This window comes from Pristis pectinata, chromosome 44 (assembly GCF_009764475.1).
Source record: "Pristis pectinata isolate sPriPec2 chromosome 44, sPriPec2.1.pri, whole genome shotgun sequence".
Classification (NCBI taxonomy): Eukaryota; Metazoa; Chordata; class Chondrichthyes; order Rhinopristiformes; family Pristidae; genus Pristis; species Pristis pectinata.
Genome location: NC_067447.1, coordinates 1,760,679 through 1,781,757, shown reverse-complemented (window position 1 = coordinate 1,781,757; position 21,079 = coordinate 1,760,679). Strand labels below are relative to the sequence as shown.

The 21,079-nt window shown below is 47.6% G+C and overlaps 2 protein-coding genes across 2 annotated transcripts; both read right to left on the bottom strand.

Annotated features, from left to right (window-relative positions):
• Positions 1-7,725: 7,725 nt before the first annotated feature.
• Positions 7,726-15,234, bottom strand: LOC127566657 (NACHT, LRR and PYD domains-containing protein 3-like). Its single transcript, XM_052009172.1, has 7 exons — positions 15,210-15,234; positions 15,044-15,109; positions 10,524-11,575; positions 9,838-10,457; positions 8,280-8,366; positions 7,954-8,124; positions 7,726-7,798 (listed from the first exon to the last, which is right to left on the bottom strand). Exons 3-7 carry the CDS (start codon positions 11,526-11,528, stop codon positions 7,726-7,728), a joined length of 1,956 nt encoding a protein of 651 aa, XP_051865132.1. The 5' UTR covers positions 11,529-11,575; positions 15,044-15,109; positions 15,210-15,234.
• Positions 15,086-20,084, bottom strand: LOC127566656 (uncharacterized). Its single transcript, XM_052009171.1, has 4 exons — positions 19,707-20,084; positions 18,726-18,892; positions 15,205-15,381; positions 15,086-15,109 (listed from the first exon to the last, which is right to left on the bottom strand). The coding sequence occupies exons 1-4, from the start codon at positions 19,942-19,944 to the stop codon at positions 15,086-15,088; spliced, it is 606 nt and encodes a 201-aa protein (XP_051865131.1). The 5' UTR covers positions 19,945-20,084.
• Between the last annotated feature and the right edge of the window lie 995 nt (positions 20,085-21,079).

Below are 21,079 nucleotides of genomic sequence, written 5' to 3'. Positions count from 1 at the left end.
TCTGGGCAGTGATGGTCATTGACGGTGATGGGAACTCCAGTCAGTCACTTCCAGAAGGGTTTAATGTTTCCTCAAATATCCGAGTGGGAGAAATTCCATCAGACCCACGGTTAGAATCACTTTGCTCCTCACTGTCTATGTTTAGACTTAAGAGCAATGAACTGGGAGATTCAGGAGTGAAACTGGAGTCTGCGGCTCTGAGAGACCCGGAATGCAAAATACAGAGACTGTGGTAAGTACGAGCCTGTGAGAGATTGTGTTTACAGGCACTGGGTGTCTGACATTGAAAATTAATGTGGTCAGTAATTGTGTTACTGATAAGCCCTGGGCATTTGCACCATCTCTTGTCTCTCTGTGTCCCTTATCCTCACTATCTCTCATATCCAGGCTGTGGCGTGTCGGTCTCACAGATTCTAGTGCCGAGGATCTCGCTTCCGCTCTCAGTACAAACAGCTCACTGACGGAGCTGGGCCTGATTGGTAATGAACTGGGATATTCAGGAGTGAAACTGGTGTCTGAGGTTCTGATGAAACCCAAATGTAAAATACAGAGACTTCAGTAAGTACCAGACTGTGAGAGATTGTGTTTGCAGTCACTGAGTGTCTGGCACCGAACATTAATGTGGTGGGTAATTGTAGCACTGATAAACATTGGGGGTTGGCACCGTCTCCTGTCTCTCTGTGTCCCTCACCCTCACTCACTCTCATCTCCAGGCTGGGAAGAGTGGGCCTTCCGGCTTCTTTCACTGAGGATATCTCTTCCGATGTTAGTAGAAAGGGCTCACTAATGGACCTGAACTTGAACCTGAGTGGTGATAAACTGGGAGATTCAGGAGGGAAACTATTGGCTGCGGCTCTAAAAATCACCAAATATAAAATACAGAGACTGGAGTAAGTACCATGCTGTGGGAGAAAATACTTACAATAATTTGCTGTCTGATACTGCGCATGGAAATTGTGCGTAATTGTGTCACTGATAAATACTGGGGATTTGCACCGTCTCCTCTCTCTCTGTGTCCTTCAACCTCACTCTCTCTCTCATCTCCAGGCTAAAGCGTGTTGGTCTCACAGATTCTGGTGCAGAGGATCTCTTCTCCGCTCTGAGTACATCCCGATTACTGACGATGTTGGACTTGAGCGAAAATGAACTGGGAGATTCTGGAGTGATACTGGTGTCTCTGGTTCTGCGGAGCCCGGAGTGTAAAATACAGAGACTGGGGTAAGTCCCAGACTGTGAGAGATTGTGTTTACAGTCACTGGGTGTCTGACACTGAACATTAACGTGGTCAGTAATTGTGTTACTGATAAACCCTGGTGGTTTGCACCACCTCCTGTCTCTCTGTGTCCCTCACCCTCACTCTCTCTCATCTCCAGTCTAAGGGATGTCGCTCTCACAGATTCTGGTGCCGAGGATCTCGTTTCAGCTCTCAGTACAAACCGATCACTGACTGAGCTGGTCCTGAGTTACAACTCGTTCACGGACCAATCTGTCCCCGCTCTCCGGCGCCTCCTGCAGACGCACCCGAGTCTGCAGCGGATCCAGTGAGTATTTGTTTTAATGTCAATATGAGAAAATAACAATGGATACATGGGGTTTTCTGGTGATATTTGTCTGTGTTAAAATATGAACACCAGGTCCCAGTTATTAACACTGTTGTGTAATCTGTTTGTTTCCTCTTTATTCTTCACTCTGTTTCAAGCTGATGGGGAATCAATTCTGCCGGACCGGGGATAAGGAATTGCTGTCTCTGCAGGACCCCAGACACGGACTGATGGTGGACCTGGGAGACTTAAATGAAGTCACTACCCGCCGGCCGTGCGCATAGTTGGTCGATATCCCGCCCTATTCTTTAAACGTCCGTTTACCAGATTTAAATCCCAGCGGTTCCAGGCTTGGACTGGGGACTTGGTGACGTAAGAGGTGGTCTTGTTGTCAGGTTCCCCACCAACACAACAACACCGCCCTCCTCCCCACCCTATCAGCACGCAGCTGCTACTGTCGGATATCCTGGTCTGATTACCCCTGTGGGTCCCTCAGGATTTACTCAGGAAGAGCCCAGGATGGGTTTCAATCTGGGACACCAAAAATCACACTGTGTCCCCGGGAGTCGGCTCCTCCGCGACACCGTGTGTTTGGACATGGTGCTGAGGGCGGTGCGGCTGGAATTCTTATTGCAATCATTCAGCAGCCGGTCGATATAATGTTAAGTTGTCAAATATATCCATAGTTGAGCCTGGATCTGCAGCGATCTCGGAAACTGCCCTGGGGTGACATTTCTGTAATCTGCCCCCCACCCCCACCGAAAAACAGTGACAGTGGTAAACCGGAATGATTATGAACGAATTAGTCATTGTCCCAAGATTTATTACTTGTGTTCTCAGAATGGTACTGTTAACTGTTTGCGGCTTACTTTCTCTGCAAATTATAACTTTCAGCAGTCTTTGTTATGTTCCGAGTCAGGTTGGTATTTGGTGAATGTCCCTTTAAGGCACCTGGACAGTACAGTAGTAGTGTGTGTGGTGTCATCAAGACAGCAAGGTAATAGATAACAATAAAGTGCTGGCTGTTTTGCTCAGTGTGAGTCGAAGTAAGTCAGAGAGAAGCGAGGGAGAGACTGACTACTGGTCTCTGTGTCGTTGGATGAAGAGCAATAACTGTCTGTCACTACATTCCATGTATGGATTTTGGAGCAATCAAGTGGAATCCACTTTGTCGTTAACCTGTGTGGGGAAACAGTTATTTCTGTGGACCCACGTATCGAATGCCTTCGGGGTGGCAGATACTTCAGAACAAAGCAGTGGAGATCATAGGAGACTGAGGTGTCGTGTGGGTTCCATCATGGAACATGTGGATTTCGTAATTTCTCTCTACATGCTCTCTACGCTTTCTCTTCAGACAACGGTGGTTTTGCAAAAGTGTTTTCTCACGTTTCACTGATGACTTGCTGAACTGAACTTTGAGAACTATTCCCAGACTTAGGCTTTGGGAATTTGCCACACACACACTTTGAGTTTAGTTTTTGGGATTATGTTTGATGTCTAACGTTTTTACTTTTCTTATTATTGCAAATAGGTATTCATAAAATAGTTTCTAACACCTGTACAAAACTCAGGGTGTTTCTATTGTTGCTGGTACATAACAATTACAACGACGGCCGTGAGATCATGAAATGTTTGTCGGATATCTGAGACAGCGCCGCTTCCTCGAAGCTTAATGTGGAGAATGGGCACAGCCTGCCCTCCGGAGCTGGACTCACACACGGTCTCCCTCCACCTTCTCACCCCCCAGCACACTTGGTCACCCTCCAACTGTCCCACCCTCCGTCCCGGTCACCCTCCACATAGCGACGAAGTGTGTGAGAGGTTCTCCACCGAGAGAGATGCTGTCTGACCAGCCAGCGATGTTGAAGCAAAGGCCAGCCATGGAGACTGAACAGATTTCACTCGGGTGAACACGACAACTGCTGACGAGCAGAAGACGTCCAGATTGGGCTGTGCACTCCCCAGACTGGGCGGCATCTTTGAGATTGAAATGCAAGCATGTCCGGGATGTTCTGCAGACAATCCATGGTTGAAGCAGCTTTGGGAAAGATCTCGCAGTCCTTATTCTGCGGAAAAAAGGAAAGATGCGGGAGTAATTCAGCGGTTAGGCAACAGCCCTGGAGGGAAATGGGGAGTCGAGGGTTCAGGACGAAAACTTTCATCTGGACTTAAAAATAGAGTGTAGGTAGTCAGTATAAAAGGGTGAGGGGAATGGGTTGTAGTGTAGTGTAGTATAGAATAATATAGTGTAGTTTCGTGTAAGCATGTGTAAGTGTAGTTTAGTGCAGTGTCTTGTCGTGTAAGCATAGTGTAAATGTAGTGCAGTGTAGTGTGTTTAGTGTAAGTGTAATGAAGTGTAGTGTAATATAAGTGCAATGTAGTGTAGTGTCGCGTCGTGTAGTGTAGTCTCGTGAGTGTAGTGTATTCTCATGTGGTGTTGTGCCGTGTAGTGTACCGTCATGTAGTGTAGTGTAATGTGGTGTAGTGTCATGTAGTGTGGAGTCACGTAGTGTGGTGTAGTGTCATGTAGCGTAGAGTCATGTAGTGCAGAGTCATGTGGTGTAGAGTCATGTTGTGTCGAGCCATGTAATGTAGAGTCATGTAGTTCAGTGTAGTCATGTTGTGCAGATTCATGTAGTGTAGTCATGTAGTGCAGTTTCATGTCGTTTAGAGTCATGTAGTGTGTGAAGCGTCGTGGTTTAGTGTCATGTAGTGTAGAGTCATGTCGTGTAGTCATGTAGTGTAGTGTAGTGTCATGTAGTGTAGTGCAGCGTCATGTGGTTTAGTGTCATGTAGTGTAGAGTCATGTCGTGTAGAGTCATGTAGTGTAGTGTCATGTATTGTAGAGTCATGTAGTCCAGAGTCAGGTAGCGTGATGTCATGTAGTGTGATGTCATTAGTGTAGCGTCATGTAATGTAGTGTCATTTAGTGTAGAGTCAGGTAGTGTAGAGACATGTATTGTCGTGTCATGTAGGGAAGGGAAGTGCAGTATAAGGAAGGCTTACAGTTAAAGCTGATCATGTGGAACTTTATGATTCTCTCCCTCCTGCCCGATAGTCGCGATGCTTGAATCGGCAACTTCTTCTGTCATACAGGGGGCCACGGGATATATTTAGACCCCACAAAGGAATTTGATGCGACATCAGCTTGATGGAGGTAAGTGTCGGCGTGGAGAGGAGATGGTCCACATGAGAGGAAACAGAGACTCGGTGTCATTAGGTTTCCTTCTGGCTGAAAGTGAGACGAGGAGTGTGCCACAGGGGATAGTGCTGGGGCCTCAATTTTCTATCGTTTCTACAAATGACGTGGATGAATGCATCAAATGCATGGTTTGTAAATTCAGTCACGGAACAAGGAATTGCAAGAAGACGAGTTGTGAAGAAGGTATAAGAACATCACAAATGGATAAATGAATGGCGAGTGGTGGAAGATCTGGCAGATGGGTTCCGATGTTGGACTGTTTGGGGAGGTAAAGTTAAAAGCCAGATTGTATAAACGATGAAAGATGACTGAGTTCTGAGAAACAGAGATGCCCAAGTGTATGATTTGCAAGAGGTCACTGTACAGATGTGACAATTATTGGGAAGACGAACGATGGTATTATTTATTGCTGGAGTAAAAGGACAAAAAATGAAGGAGTGGACATTTTGCTTGTTCTATAGGACTCTGATGAGATGAGGTCTGGAGGTCTGGAGTGTTGCGTAGAGTGTTGGGCTTTATATTTAAAAAGGAGCGTTAATGGTGTTGAAGAATTCAGAGAAGATTCACTTGACTGACACCTGAAATGGGCAGATTGTGCTTCGAGGAGAGATTCGACAGGCTGGGCCTGTGTCAGCTGGAGTTTGCAGGAGTGGGAAGGGACTTGACTGAAACTTGTAAAATTCTGATGGGTCTTAAACGCATAAAGGCGGACAGGCTGCCTCCTGTTGTGGGTTCTTTGCGATCCTCGTGTGACTGCGTAAACATAAACGGTCACCCATTTCCGATGGAGATGAGACACTTTGTTCACCCATAGAGAGCTGTGAGAGGAACTTCATCAAAGGGCAGTGTAAGACGGGTCAATGAATACTAAGACTGGAGTGTCATGATTCCTGACGATCAAGGGGGCTATCGGTCACTGTAGATAAGAGAGATCGCGGAACTGAGCTTACATTGAGATCAGCCATGATTGAATTGAATTAGGATCCGTTAAAGGGCTCCTGTGCCTAATTCTTACCTGTGCTTGTCTGCTGATATCTTCCATGTACTTCTTGCACGATAGATTAAATCAATGCCCTGTGAACGCATGGGAACAATTCAGTTGATCTGAACCTGTCAAGACCACGGCCATCTCTCCCAAACAACCCGTAACATTGTTTGGTTCAGCGAAAAAGGCCCAACTTCTCCAGTCTCACCATGTGGCAGTAAACCCTCGTCTGGCCCACATACTCTCAAGGATCTTCACTTCTCTTCTGATGGTGGGCGAGCAGAATTGGACACAGTCTCGTATAGGTTCAACATGATCCCCCTGCCTTTATGCTTCTCCTTATCAAGCCCAGGACCCCGGGTGATTTCCGAAACCAGGAGTGGAGCACTGTTCTCCTGAGGTGAGGATCCGGATGTTCATTTCTGGTGCTCCAGCATCAACCAATGATGCTTGCTGACTCCATGCATAGGCAGCGCGGAATCAAAATTACTGGAGAGGGAAGTGGTTTTGTCCGTTTATGGCAAAAAGTTGGAAACAATACTTATACATAAATTTACCACACATTCCTTCCTGTAAAATAATTCTATCTTAATTGTTTAATTCTCGAAATGTTAACACCCTCTGACCAACAGGGATATTTGAAGACACTTGGAATGCAGTAAAGTAGCCGTAAAATGGTCATCAGCTTGTTCTGCCACAGACCACGGCCCAGACCCAAATTCCTGATCAAACCTCGGAGCAGACCTCCCACGTTCTTGCCATCCACTTCCTTCCGAGGGAAGGTGGGAGACGTGCGAGGGCGGCGAGCGAAGAGATGGGCGAGGTGGTGGGCTTTGATTTCCTCTCTTGGTGAGGAGCCTCCGGCACTCTTTCTCACCGGGTGGAGGGTGACCTGGGCGGAGGATGGGACAGGCGGAGGGTGCAGCCACGGAGGCAGGCTGTGCCCATTCTCCACATTGAGCTCCAATGGAGCGGCGCTGTCCTGGGGAACTAAAAAACTTTTCCTGATGCATCGGCCGTCGTTACAACAAAGATTTTCACACAGAATAAGCTGCAGACAGTTAATAGTCCAATTCTGAGAAAACAATTTGTAGATGCTGGGACACTGAATGACGTATTAATAACCATTCCCGTTTGTCACCGTCGTTGTAAATCAGGCGGACGGCTGATTATGACATTATACATCAGGGCAGTGTCCGATATCGCTGCAGATCCAGGCGCAACCATGGAGATATTTGATAAATTAACATTATATCGACAGACTGCTCAATGGCTGCAGTAAAAATTCCAGCCGCACCTCTCTGAACAACGTGGCCAAAAGGACGGTGTCCCGGGATAGCCCACTAAACACCCCCTCCCTGTGGACACATTGTGATTATTAGTGTTCCAGACTGAGCGCCACTTTAGGCTCGTCCTGTGTAATCCCACGGGCCCCACTGGGGGACATGCGAATCGGATATCCGACGACAGCAGATCCGCGTGGACGGGGGCTGTTTCAGGTGACATCAGAACCACCTCTGACGTCACACTGCCCCCAGTCGAGCTGGGAACCGCTGCTGTTCAAACCCGGAGCGCCGACATTTAAAGGCGAGGTCGGGAAATCGGCCAACATTATGCGCATCCCACGGCGGTGACGTTCCTTCATTGAGGTGTTCACAGGATCACTGTCAGTCTGGGTCTGGGCTCCTGCAGAGACTGTAATTCCTTCTTCCCGCTCTGATTGAATTCATTCCCCCCCCCAGCCTGAAACAGAGTTAAGAATAAAAAGGAAACAAACATGACACAGCAATGACAGTAACTGGGGACAGGGGTTAATGTTTCAACAAGAACATACAAATATCACGAGACAAGCCAGTGGATCCACTGATACTTTATCACATTAAACAAAAACACAAACACTCACCCAATCCGCTCCAGACTCGGCAGGGTCAGGATGAGCCGGCGCAGAGCGGGGACAGATCGGTCTGTTAGGGAGTTGTAACTCAGCTCCAGCTCCGTCATTCAGCAGTTTGTGCTGAGAGCGGAAAAACAGCCTCGACACCAGAATCTGTGAGGCCGACACATTTCAGCCTGGAGATGAGAGACAGCGAGGGTGAGGGACACAGAGAGACAGAGGACTGTGCAAATCCCCAGGGTTTATCAGTAACACAATTACTGACCACATTAATGTTCAGTGTCAGACACCCAGTGACTGTAAACACAATCTCTCACAGTCTGGGACTTACCCCAGTCTCTGTATTTTACACTCCGATTCCCTCAGAGCCTCAGACACCAGTTTCACTCCCGAGTCTCCCAGTTTATTATAACACAAGTCCAGCTCTGTCATTGATCGGCGTGTACTCAGAGCGGAGGCGAGACCGTCGGCACCAGAAACTGTGAGACCGACATTCCCTAGCCTGGAGATGAGAGAGAGTGAGGGTGAGGGATATACAGAAACAGGAGACCGTGCAAATCCCCAGGGTTTATCAGTAACACAATTACTAACCACATTATTGTTCAGTGTCAGACACCGAGTAACTGTAAACACAATCTCCCACAGTCTGGGACTTACCTCAGTTTCTGTATTTGACACTCCGGGTCCCTCAGAGCCGCAGACACCAGTTTCACCCCCGAGTCTCCCAGATCATTGTTCCCAAGGCTGAACACAAACAAATTGAGGAACAAAGTGGTTCAATACGTGGGTCTGATGTAAGTTCTCTCACTCGGATCGTTCAGGAAACATTAAACCCTCCAAGAGATATCCTGTCGGATTTCCAAGCACTGTCAATGACCCTCACTGCACAACTCCCAAAGTGGGGAAAGGATTGGGTGGTTTGGATGGAGCCCGGCGGGGAGTGGGAGATCCTCCAGAAAGGAGGGAGCGGGGTCCAGAGGAGGAAGGAGAAGGGTAAAAGGAGTCCCACAGGGGGCATGAGGGATAATGGAGCCCCAAAGGAGGGGGGGGGCGTGGGAGGTGAGACGCACCCACAGGACGAGGGGAGGGGTGCGGTGAGGATAACCCCAAGAGGTGAGGAGGGACCCACAGTGACATTTATCTCCCTCCCACAGGGACGGCCGGGTGACCCTCTTCTGTTCCTCACCGGGAATTGGGTGGGAAGCTCCGACACACCGACTGCTCTGTTGGTCTATGTGTCAGTGAGAGGGAACATGGTGAATGGACGTGTCACAGGCAGTTAGAAACACAGTTATTCATGTGATTTATTGCAATTAAACCAATGGCGGTTATTCACAAGATCACATGATCACAAGACAAGCGAGCAGAAGCAGACCATTCGGCCCATCGAGTCTGCTCCAAAGAAAAGGGAAAAAAGAAAAAGAAATGAGAAATTAGGGGGAACAAAAAAAAACTATTCTCACCCCAATTTTCTGCCTTATCCCCATATCCCTTGATACCCCGACTAATTAGATATCTATCTATCTCTTCCATAAACGCCTCCAATGATCGGGTCTCCACTGCTGCACGTGGCAAGGAATTCCACAAATTCATCACTCTCTGGCTAAAGAAATTTCTCCTCATCTCTGTTTTAAACCTGTACCCTATAATTCTAAGACTGTGCCCTCTAGTCCTGGACTCACCCACCAAGAGAAACAACTCAGCCACATCTACTCTGTCCAGTCACTTCAACATTTTAAATGTCTCTATGAGGTCCCCTCTCATTCTTCTGTACTCCAGTGTGTACAGTCCAAGACCCGACAAACGCTCATCATATGTAAGCCCTTTCATTCCGGGAATCATCCTTGTAAATCTCCTCTGAACCCTGTCCAACATCAGCACATCCTTCCTAAGATATGGGGTCCAAAACTGTGCACAGTATTCCAAATGAGACCTCACTAGTGCCCCGTAGAGCCTCATCAAACTTCCTTATTTTTATACACTGTACCTCTCGAAATGACTTCACTGATTTGTTGAAGTCTCCAACATCCCTTCACAAGGAACCTCTGATCCCTCCAGTCCCTGCGGAATTACTGACCGACCAACTGATTCTTTGTCAGAATTCTTCACAATCTGCTTTTCTACAGTTTTATCCAAACTCTTCCTTTTCCTTCACATTGGAACAACAAAATGGAACAATTTTACAGTTCAGAGCTGGAGACAAATGAACAGTTACCTCAGCTCCTGGAACTTGTACAGCCCGGGTCCCAGCCGCTGGAGCCCTTCACACCCAATGTGGCAGTTCCACAGATCAAGGTGATTTATTACATCACAGTACCCGATGACATGAGACAGGACGGCGCAGTCAATGGGGGTCAGTCGCAATCCACGGAATGAAAGAGCTTCCACAGGTCCCAGTGTGGCCTGAGCCAGTCCTCGGTTCTGAGCCTCAAACAGGTAGTGTAGTGTGTTTAGGAGGCTTCTTTCACCAGCTTCCCTCCCTGTGTTTCCAATGTGATATTTAATCATCTCCCTCACCCAGTCAATCACTTGGCAGGTTGTTTGAATGGGAAATGGACCTAGAAACTCCTCCAGGCCCCGAGCTGACCCTGGCGATGAGAGACCAGCCACAAAGCGGAGAAATACCTCAAATCGCCCGTCCGTCGTGCTGTGGGCTTCGGTGAGGCATTTCGTGATATCCCCGGTAACTGTAGTCAGGACTTGTGCGAGTGCAGCTAAAAACTCCTGGATGGTGAGGTGTGGGAATGTGTACACCACACTCCGGGCACAATCCTCCTTCTCCAAAAGTTCCATCAGGAATCCGGACAGGAACTGGGAAGGTTGCAGATTGTACTTGATCAAATCACCATCTGTAAACACAATCTTCTTCTCTGACACTCCTGTGAAGGCCATCTGACCAACACTCAGTAACACATCACGGCGGCTTTCAATCTCACGGCTGTGGTTTTTCAGTATGTTGTAAATATAGTAGGAATACAGTTGGGTGATGGTCTTGGGAACTCGCTGCTGGTCCCTCTGTTTTTTTGTGAAGAAGGGGCCCAGTGTCAGACCGAGGATGCAGCAGTAGGAGGGGTTGTAGCTCATGGTGTACAGGATCTCGTTCTCCTCCACATGTTTGAAAACAGCTTCTGCCACCGTCTGATCTTCAAAAAACCTGTGGAAATATTCCTTCCGTTCCTCACCGACAAATCCCAGGATTTCAGCCCAGACACTGATCTCCGCCTTTTCCAATAATTGTAACGCAGTGGGGCGGGTGGTCACCAGCACTGAACACCCTGGGAGCAGCTTGTGCTGGATTAAACTGCACACAATGTCGGACACTTTACACCGGAATTCAGGATCTGTGCACATGTGCTGAGTTCCTGTGTCTCTCCGACTGTCAGCGAAATCGATTCTGTCCTTGAATTCATCCAAACCATCGAATATAAACAGCAAACGCTCTGGGTTCTCCCACAGCTTCTTCAGAACATCCCTCAGGTAAGGATAAAAACATACCACCAGGTTCCACAGGTTTATTGTGCAATTAATCGTGTTTAAATCCCGGAACTTGAATCTGAAGACAAATTGAAATTGTTGGTATATTTTCCCGGTGGCCCAGTCATAAACAATCTTTTGCACCATGGTTGTTTTCCCGATCCCCGGGACTCCGGCCACTGCTGCCGAACTCCCAGATTTGGATTTCCTCCGGGAAAAACTGCTCTCGAACAATTGATCACTCCGGATTTTTTCCAGCTCTCCACGGAGATGTTCTTTTCTCCACTTTTCGTGCTCCCGGCCTCTTGCCAGCAGCTCGTGTTCCACAAGTCTCCGATCTCGAACAGTGGAAATGACCGTGAGCTCAGCGTATCGATCAACCAGCTGTAAAACCTTCACCTTCTCTCTCATCAGGATGGCGTTCACTCTCATTGTTTCAGTTTGTGTCCGCAGAGTATCCTTGTGTTTCTGTTGAACAACTTACAGGGGAACAGAGAGTGGTCAAAATGTCAGATGTCTGAACTCAGAACTCAGTTTTTAAGTTTAAAATAATGACTGCAATATTCTGGAATTAATTGAATTCACCAATGGGTGTTGGGGCAGAAAGGTAAACTTGATTAAGAGACCGCTGACTCGACATCGCTATGGCTTAGACAAACATGAGATCCTCACATTCCCATGTAAACTGTTCTGTGAAGGTGAACGTTTCACTGGCAGTTTAACTGCTCCTGATGTCCTGTACTGGACCCCCTCCCACCACTCCCACGGCTCTCATTTTTCCTGTGGTGCAAACTTTGAAAACCCCTGTGTCGATGTGGTGAATGGAGATGTAGAAAAGTATAGTGGGCATTCTGTCGACGGAACAGTTCGGTGATTCACAGCTCTCCAGCTATTGTTGCTTCAAAATAAAAGAAGGGTGTTCTCCATACTCTACAGGCAGAGTCAGGGGAGAGAAGGAGAGGTGGGGACAGAAAGAGACAACGAGAGAGACAGATTTTGTACAGATTGCATGTGTCGCTCTCGGAAAAAGGAGAGGGGGAGTCTCTGAATGGATGGCGTTTCCACTGAGACTTTATCACTGCTCTTCTCCCACTGCACAGAGTGAACGGACGGCGTTTCACTGGGACCGTATCACTGCCCCTCTCCCGCTGCACAGAGTGTCCCAGGTAATCTCACCAAGACCTGAAGCAACAGACACCCTCACATGAACACCAGACGCTCCTTCTCATCACCTCCCCTTTCACCATTAGGTTACATTGGGTTCAATGCAGTGGGAAAGGAAAATCTTTTCATGGACTGTTTCTACTGGGTGTTCCCCATGAGCCTCAACTATGCGACTGACACAGTATTATCCCCATCACAGACTGAGAAACTTCCACCTTCATTATAACATCTCCCTCCGGCCTTGTGCCTGGGGCTTAAACCACCGGTTCCTCCTTGTCCCTCGAGATGGACAGTTCTCCGTCTCCTTCCCTCAACCTTCATCAGCTGCAGCTTGTCTGAAACTGATCGCCGTCCCTCAACTCTCAACAAGCCCCGTCCACCAACAACTCCACACTTGTCTCTACTTTGGCCACCACTTCAGCGATGTCTAGACTGAACAATTCTAACTCCTGAAGAGAAATCACAAGTCCTCACACCTCCCTGTCTCAGTAACTTGCTCCACCCCGACACCCCTCATGGTCCCTGAGCTCCTTCCGCGGTTCAGCTCCTCCCGCACTTCCGAACCTCTACTGGAAACCGCTCCCTCTGAGGATGGAAACTCAGACATTCCATCCATAAGCCCCCCCAGCTCTTCTCAGGCTTTCCTTTACTGCTGTATCCGGAACATGGACTGGTTACCTGGGAGACTGGACAGAGGGACAGAATGTGAAAAGACAGTCTTTTATAGACCCCAACCATTCTTGTTATGCTTTGATTCTGAAATTAGAAACAGAACAGTTCCACACATTCGATTTCCTCATATCTCTCCGGATATATTCACCAATTTCAATTAGAAATCGAAATCCTACCCATTAAAAACATTTATAAACCATATACAATCAATATTGAATCAAAAATGACTTCTGAATTCCTCAATTTTAACAGGGATCACCTCCGTTTGAGAAGCAGACAGGGGGTGGAATTTTTAAAGTTTTTAGAAGAACTTTTACAGGCAGTATGTAGATTGTCGGAGTGGAGAAGGTGCAGTGCTGGACCTTAGCTTGGGGTAATGTGGGCAAATAGTGGCGTGTCCGTGGGAGAGCATTCTGGAGACAAATACCATCGGTCTCAGTTTCAAGGCAGTTATGGAAAGAGATAAGGATGGTCCAAATGTTGACATCCTGAATCAGGGGAAGGCCGACGTCCATTTAAGACAGTGTGGAAGAAGCGTGGGGGCAGATACTTCCAGCTAAAGTTGTCCTGAAGAAGGTGTCATCCAAAAGTGAAACAAGGATGGTTCAGGGCCAACGAGTTCTGCCAATGGTGAATAACAAGGACAGAATGTACAAGGAAAACTGGATATCACCGTATATCAAATGTCGGATCAAGCAGAATGAAATGAAGCACAGGGCAGGTACACGGAAACTGTAGAAGACGATGGATTAACAGCAGTGTTGATGTGAATACACAAGGCTTGGTCAGCAATTTTGCGGGAGACACGAAATTGGGAGGTGTTGTTGACAGTGAAGAAGGATATCGTAGATTACGGGGGTGGATCTTAATCAGTCAGGGAAGTGGGCCGAGGAGTGGCAAATGGATTTCAGTAACGATAAGTGTGAGGTGATACATTTTGGAAAGTCAATCCAGCGTAGGCTTATACTATGAATGGTAGGGCACCATGGTGTGTATTAGAACGGAGGGGTCTAGGGGTATCGTGCATAGTCCATTGAAAGCGGTGCCAACGGTAGACAGGGTGGCGCAAATGGCAATTAGAACGCTCGCCTTCATCAGTCAGGACATTGAGTATCGGAGTTGGAACATGATGTTGCAGTTGTACAAGCCGCACTTGGAGGAGTGTGCACAGTTTTGGTCGTCCTGCTAGATGAAAGACGTGGTTAAACTGGGAATAGTGCAGAAGAGATTTATGAGGAGGTTGCCTGGACTAGAGGGTCTGTATTTTCCGGATGGGTCGGCCAGGCTGGGTGTTTTTATTTCTGGAACGGTAAGAGAATGATGGGCGACCTTATAGAAATGTTTAAAATTGTAAAAGGCAGAGATCAGGTGGACGGTAACAGTATTTACCTCGGGGAGGGGAGTCCAACGCAAGGATGGACATGTTTAGGATGAAAGGGAAATATTTAAAAGGGATCTGAGGGGCAACTTTTTTCACACAGAGTGTGGTGAATTTATGGAACGAGCTGCCAGAGGAAATGGGTGAGGCAGGTACATTTAAGAAGCAGGTCTGATTTAAGAACCACCCGGGGGTGAGTCGCGCTGGGAGGGCACCATTGACAGTCTAGACCCGATGGGCTGAAGGGCCTGAATCAGTGCTGTATTGCCCTAAGAGTCTTCGTGTTGGAAAAGAAAGTACAAGCGCAATGAGTGAGCACAAAATATCACCAGCAGACAAAACGGGATTTCACAGCATGTCAGGACCCTACCAGGAGTGTGAGGGGTTCGACATTGTGTCAGCATCCTTCCAAGGATGTGCGGGATTTCACAGTGTATGGAGTTCTGCCCCATGTGTAAAGGGATCTCACAGTGTACCAGGTCACTGTCGGTTGTGAAGGCCAAAGTACAATGTTGAAATATTACACTGCATTATTTCATGGTTTGTCACCATCTGTGTCAATTGTACATTGATTGCACAGATCAGCTGGTGTTTAACGGTCAATTCCAATATAGTATGTTATTCCTCAGCCAATGACATTTTAATCATAATTCTACCAACCTCTCAATAAATGGCTTCTGTCAAACATCGATTCTGAGAAGGAAATGGGGTTAAGATTGCATTCCTCTCTCACCTTTCAGTTCAGTGGGTAATTCAGATAATCCTCGGGCGATGTTCAGTTATTGACGTGGATCAGGACCTGTTCAAATAAACAATGTTTCATGAAACCAGAACTGACTAATACTGTTAATTTTAGAGTGTTTCAAGATGATGTTGAGTTCAGTGTTGATTTACCGTACCGAGCTCCTGGATTTCTTTCAGTATTCTGTCCAACTTTGGTAACTCCTTCCTCATTTTTACAAAGGATTCCCACATAACCCTTCGGGTCCGGGAGCCCTTCCCCGTTACCAGACTGAGGAAAAGCTTGGAACCGTCTGTCCGGTTTCCCTTTCCCATGAGCTCAGTGACTTCCTGTAATGAAAAATAATTAATGTGTTAAGGGGTGGGCTGACAGACCCAAGAAAATATCTGCTCATCGATGGGAGGTCTCAATGGTTTTCTGCACTCAAACTGTCACTGGGCTGTGACTTCGCCCACCTGTTAACTCTCAGGATCCAGTCATTCGCAGGGAGTTAACCGGAAGTTTACAAATCAGAGCATTGTGGCAGCAGAGTAAGAATCACTGATACTCTGCAATGGATTCAAAGTGATGAGTTCCCTGACCTTCAGTGCGCAACTTTAATCTCATTTCTGACTACAAAACACAGCTACACAAATCCAAAATAACACCACAAATCGCTGGAAGCGTGGTGGCCCAGCATGGTGAAAGGAGAGAGGTTTAAGGTGAGGAAGGAATTCCAAACGGGATCATTTAATCTTTACACACGCACACACACACACACACACACACACACACACACACACATATACACACAGTATCTGGTGGTGGGGGGTGTAGGATTAGATAGGTCAGCTCTTTTACTTTCCACTGTAGCCCTAGTGGTTCAGAGATAGCAGTCAGGCCAGTCGCATGCTCCTCCTGCAGAATGTGGGAGATCAGGGATCCTCCCACTCTCCCCGGTGACTCTACCTGTAGAAGTGTATCCACTTGCAGCTCCTGACTGACCACGATGAGGAGCATCCAACAAGCTGAGAACATCACAGACAGGAGCGTCAGTGAGGTGGTCAGTCCAATGATACAGGCCACAGGTAGTTGGGTCACCACCAGTTAAGTATGGCAGGGAGAGCAGGATTCCTCTATGGCCCTTTACCTCAGTAACAGTGATACCGTTTTGGACACTGTTGGCATAATGGTTTCCAGGGGAAAGGAGCAGCGGCAACTGGTAGCACAACAACGGCCTTTCATTCTCAGCAGAGAAGGGTGGAGACTGGCAGAGCTGCAGGGATGGGAAACCTGGTAAGTAGGGGAACAGATAGGCTGTGAACAAAGCTCCAGGGTGGGTTGGAGCCTTATGAGTTCCGGGGTCAAGGGGATGTCCGGCCAGTTGTAGAAAATTCTCAATGGGGACTGTGAGCAACCAGAGGCTGTTGTGCACATTGGTAGCAATAACGAAAGCAGAAAAGAGGAATGGGACCTGCAGAGAGAATACAGGGAGTTAGGCAGAAGCAAATAAACCAGGACTTCAAGGATTGTGATCTCTGGATTACTCCCAGTACCGCACTCTAATGAGGGTGGGTATCGGAGGACAGATAAGGCAGATGTGTAGCGGAAGAGCTGGTGCAACTGGGTGGGATTCAGTTCCTCGGCCATTGGGATACCTTCTGGGCAGAGGTGACCTGTACAAGAGGGATGGCTTGCAACTCAGCTGGAGGGGGACCAAGATCGTAGAGATTTGCTCCAGCAACTTGTGAGGATTTGAACTGGTCAGGCGGAGTGTGGGTTCCAAAGTAGTCGTTTAACAGACGAAAATGTGAAGAAAATACACAAGTTAAAGCAAGCATGTCCAGTTGGCAGGACAGAGAGCCAGAAGCCTCACAAATGAAACTGATGAACACAGGGCATGGACGGGCACATGAGAATGCAATATTATAACTATTGCAGAAACGTGGTTGAGGGGATGAGCAGAACTGTGCAATAGTTCAATGCTTCAGAGGCTACAGGAATGAGATCGGTGAGGTAAGACGGGAAAGGGAGTTGCGATATTGATTCGGGAGAACATATAACAACAGGCCATTAGGGAGGATATTCCGAGGAAAAGGTCCAGTGAGATTCTCCGGTGCAGAACTTAGAAATAAGAAGGGTGATTACTGATGGAATGGTACTGCAGGCCCTCTGGCAGTCAGTGGGTTTGAGAGGAGGAAATATACAGAGATATCGCAGATAGGTGCAGGAATAACAGGGCTGCAATGGAACTGCCGTAGTCCCGAAGGGTGAGATAGAGCGGAATTTTGTTAAATGTGAACACGAATGTTTTCTCAGTCAATATGTGGATGGTCCTACTGGTGCGGGGCAACACCCAACATTCCGTCGGGAAATAAGGCTTGTCAAGTGGCCGATGCGTCAGTGACGGAGCATTTTGGAGCCAGTGACCATAATGTTGTTTTGTTTTTAAACATTGATGGAAAAATATAGGATGGTGCAAAGGTTAAAGTTCTAAATGAGGATTAAGGTTAGGAATGGGTCTTTCGGACCACGATGTTGTACCCAACTAATTAAATCAGTGATTAAATACCAAACTAAACAAAAGCCTTCTGACTACACCATGTCCATATCTCTCCATTTCCTGCACATCCTTGTGCCCATCTGAGAACTTCTGAAACGCCTCTGTCATATTTGCCTCCAGCAACACCCCTGATAGCGCATTCCTGCACCCAACGCCCTCTGTGTCAAAAACGTTGCCCCACATATCTCCTTCGAACTTACCCCATCTCAGCTTAAATGCATGCCCTCTGATATTAGACATTTGGACCCTGCAAAAAAAGATACCGGCTGTCCTCTATATTTATGCCTCTCACAATCTTATAAACGTCTGTAAGGTCTCCGCCGCTGCAGAAAGCAACCCATCTTTTTCTAATCTCTCATGATAGCGCATGACCTGGAATCCAGGCAGCATCCTGAGAAACATCTTCTGAACGTCTCCCAAACCTCCACATCTTTCCTTTCATGGGGGGACCAGAAATGTATAGCGAACTTCAGATACAGGGTGTTATAAAGCTGCGACATAATTTACAAACACTTGAACTCAGTGCCTCGAATAATAATGGCAAACATCACACAGGCCTTCATTACCACCCGATAAATCTGTGCAGCCCCTTTTCAGAAGCTGTGGACCAGTATCCTTCTGCACGTCTACACTTAAGGATCTTGCCATTGATAGTGTACATGATCTCCCAAAGTGCAAAACCTCAATCTTGTCAGAATTAAACTGCATTGTCCGTTTCTCTGCCTATATCTGCAACTGATTTATATCCTTCTGTAACCTTTGGCAACCTTCCACACTATCCACTACACCACCAATCTTTGTATCTTCTGCGAATTTATCAACCCAGCCATCCACATTTTCATGCAGGTCATGTACATACGCACGTAATCTAAACACCCTCCACATGTCAGATATGGACTTGTCCGGAAACAGCCCTTCTGAATTAACTCCGATACTGCCGACGAAAGTAGTTGAGGCAGATACAATAAAAACAATGTAAAGACAGGCGGATAAGTAAATGGACAGGAAACGTTTGAACGGATCTGTGTCAAACACGGGCAAATCGGACTTACGTAGGTGGACACCTTGATCAGCATGGACGAATTAGGACGAAGGGCCCGTTTCTGTGCTGTATTTAACCATGACACTCACCTCATGTTCACGTCCACTGAAATGTTCCTCGTTTCTCAACAGTTGGCTGAGTCTTTCAACCCGTTCTTCAATCGCTTCTGTCAGTCTATCTCGGTAGAATCTTTCCAGCTGGAACAGTTGGGAATCGTCCCACTGTGTCAGGAGCTCAGAGAGTGTGGAATTTGGATCTGTGAATAGGAAAGGAGAAACTGAACATCATCCCAAAGAGTGCCGTGGGCTCTGGTCCCAAACACAAACAACGCCCTGACCCCAAGCACAACCTACACCACCAGTGAAATGTGTGTGTACCACAGAGCCATAGAGTTGTATAGCATAGAAACAGGCCCTTCAGTCCAACTGGTCTATGCTGACTATCATTTTTTTTAATGACAAATCACACTTGCCAGCACGATTCTCTCTCTACCTTGCTCGGTGCCCAGATGTCTGTCACATGTTGCGACTGTTCCTGCCTCCACCATATCCTCTGGAAGCTCATTCCATTTACCAACTGCAGTGTGTGTGAAAAATATACCCTTCAGGTTCCCTTTAAACATCTCGCCTCTCACTCTAAAACACACTGCAGTTACTCAAGTAGACAACTCAAACAACACCCCCATCCTGCACCGACATGGGTAGCATGTGGGTGGGAAATCCCCACTACCTGCACGTCACTCCCCAATCTGACACAGATTTCCGCTGTTGATTACGGTGTTAAAACCCACCTAACAGCACTGTGGGAGTTTCTTCACCAGAGGGACTACGTTCATCAGCAACACGTCAAGGGCAGTGAGGGATGGAAATGTATTCCGACCTCATCAATGACACACTCACCCAGAAGACTCAGAGCGAAACTGCATTCCCGAACTAATCTACCGCCCCTTCACTCTCCCCCACGCCGAAACAGATCAAATTCTTCATTCCCAACACCAACTCACAGCCCCTTCACTCTAACCCACACCTGCACATATCCTATTGGCCCCACTTCTCTTTCATTTCGCTCACCTGTCACCTGGTGGAAGCTTGACAGATCCTTGTTGAATGAGCCTCGAAGGGTATGAATCACTTCACATGGGTCAGATCTAGGGACCTCATAACCGGACTGCCTGTGTTCCCTTCTCCCTGCAGACGGATCACACTCCACAGAGACACCGCTCTCTATACGACCTTTCTCTGTTGCTGAGGTTCCAGGGACTAGATCACCGTCCCTCTCTCCACTCCCTCGAGAATGACTGTGTTCCATTCTCCCTGCCAACAGATCGCACTCTACAGGGACAACGCCCTCAATACGACGTCGGTCGTCTTTTGAAGACCCTGTAAGTTCATCATCTTCCCCTTAGAACGCTGGGAAAAAGCACTTGAAACCTTTCCGCACCCAACTGAACTTCCCACCTGAAAGATCACGAATTGCAGGTTACAGCGGTGCAATTTGGGATTGAACAAAACACAGAAGCAGAATGGCTGACTGCATCGTAAGCCAAGTCACTGGGTGAGCAGATTCTGGAAGGGCAACTTTGTTGAATATCAAGTGGGTCACCTGCAGGGTGATAATATCGATGACAGGTGACCAGATAGCCCTACTCACAGAGACCAGAACAGGACAGACACCACCCTTCCGATTAAACTGCACATGGATGCACTGATGAAGCGGAGACTTTGGTTCCAAAGCTGCAGACGCAGTAACTCTGACTGGGATCATTCAGAATATCAGAATATCCCTCCATTAACCCTGCAGCCTCCACATCCTTCATGCTTGTGAATACCGATCACGTATTCATCTAGGACCTCACTCATTCCCCCTGCTCCACACATAAATTATGCTCCTTTCTTGGCAACAGACCCAACCAGTTCCCTTGCAGCACCAACTCTCCGTCACACCAACTGGTTCTCACCCTCCACAACTTCTCTTTCTGCTCCTCCCACTTTCTTTAGATCAAAGGTGAATCCATGGGCACTCAAATGGGCCCCAGCTGTGCCAGCCTTTCCGGTGGCTAACGTGGAAGAGCATGTTCCAAGCCCACACCGGTAACACTCCACAACTCCTTCTCCGCTACATTGCTGACTACATTGGCGCTGCCTCCTGTATCCATGCTGAGGTCGTCAATTTCATCAACTTTGCCTCCAACTTCCACCGCGCTCTCAACTTCACTTGTTCCAACCTCACTCAACCTTGATTTAACCTCAACTTCACATCAATCGATTTCCCTCAGCCTCTGTTGTCCACTCCCCCCAACCCCCATTTGTTTTGCCTCATTCCTGTGGCCCGTCCACCAATTCTCTGTCCCTTGCTCCGCCCTCACCATCTGCCCATCACGCACTCCTTCCTCCTTCTGGCTCCCAACATAACCCCCCTTTATTCCATGGTCCGCTGACCTCTC

What these genes read in the sequence shown, in the direction of transcription:
- LOC127566657 (XM_052009172.1), bottom strand. Translation starts at nt 11,528, where the DNA reads ATGAGAGTGAACGCCATCCTGATGAGAGAGAAGGTGAAGGTTTTACAG. An exon ending in GCCGTGATGTGTTACTGAGT is followed by an intron (nt 10,458 to 10,523) that starts GTTGGTCAGATG and finishes GGTGATTTGATC; the next exon opens with AAGTACAATCTGCAACCTTC. An exon ending in TGTCAAATACAGAAACTGAG is followed by an intron (nt 8,125 to 8,279) that starts GTAAGTCCCAGA and finishes TCTCATCTCCAG; the next exon opens with GCTAGGGAATGTCGGTCTCA.
- LOC127566656 (XM_052009171.1), bottom strand. Translation starts at nt 19,944, where the DNA reads ATGGAACACAGTCATTCTCGAGGGAGTGGAGAGAGGGACGGTGATCTA. An exon ending in AAGCTTCCACCAGGTGACAG is followed by an intron (nt 18,893 to 19,706) that starts GTGAGCGAAATG and finishes TCCTATTCACAG; the next exon opens with ATCCAAATTCCACACTCTCT. An exon ending in AAATCCAGGAGCTCGGTACG is followed by an intron (nt 15,110 to 15,204) that starts GTAAATCAACAC and finishes TTATTTGAACAG; the next exon opens with GTCCTGATCCACGTCAATAA.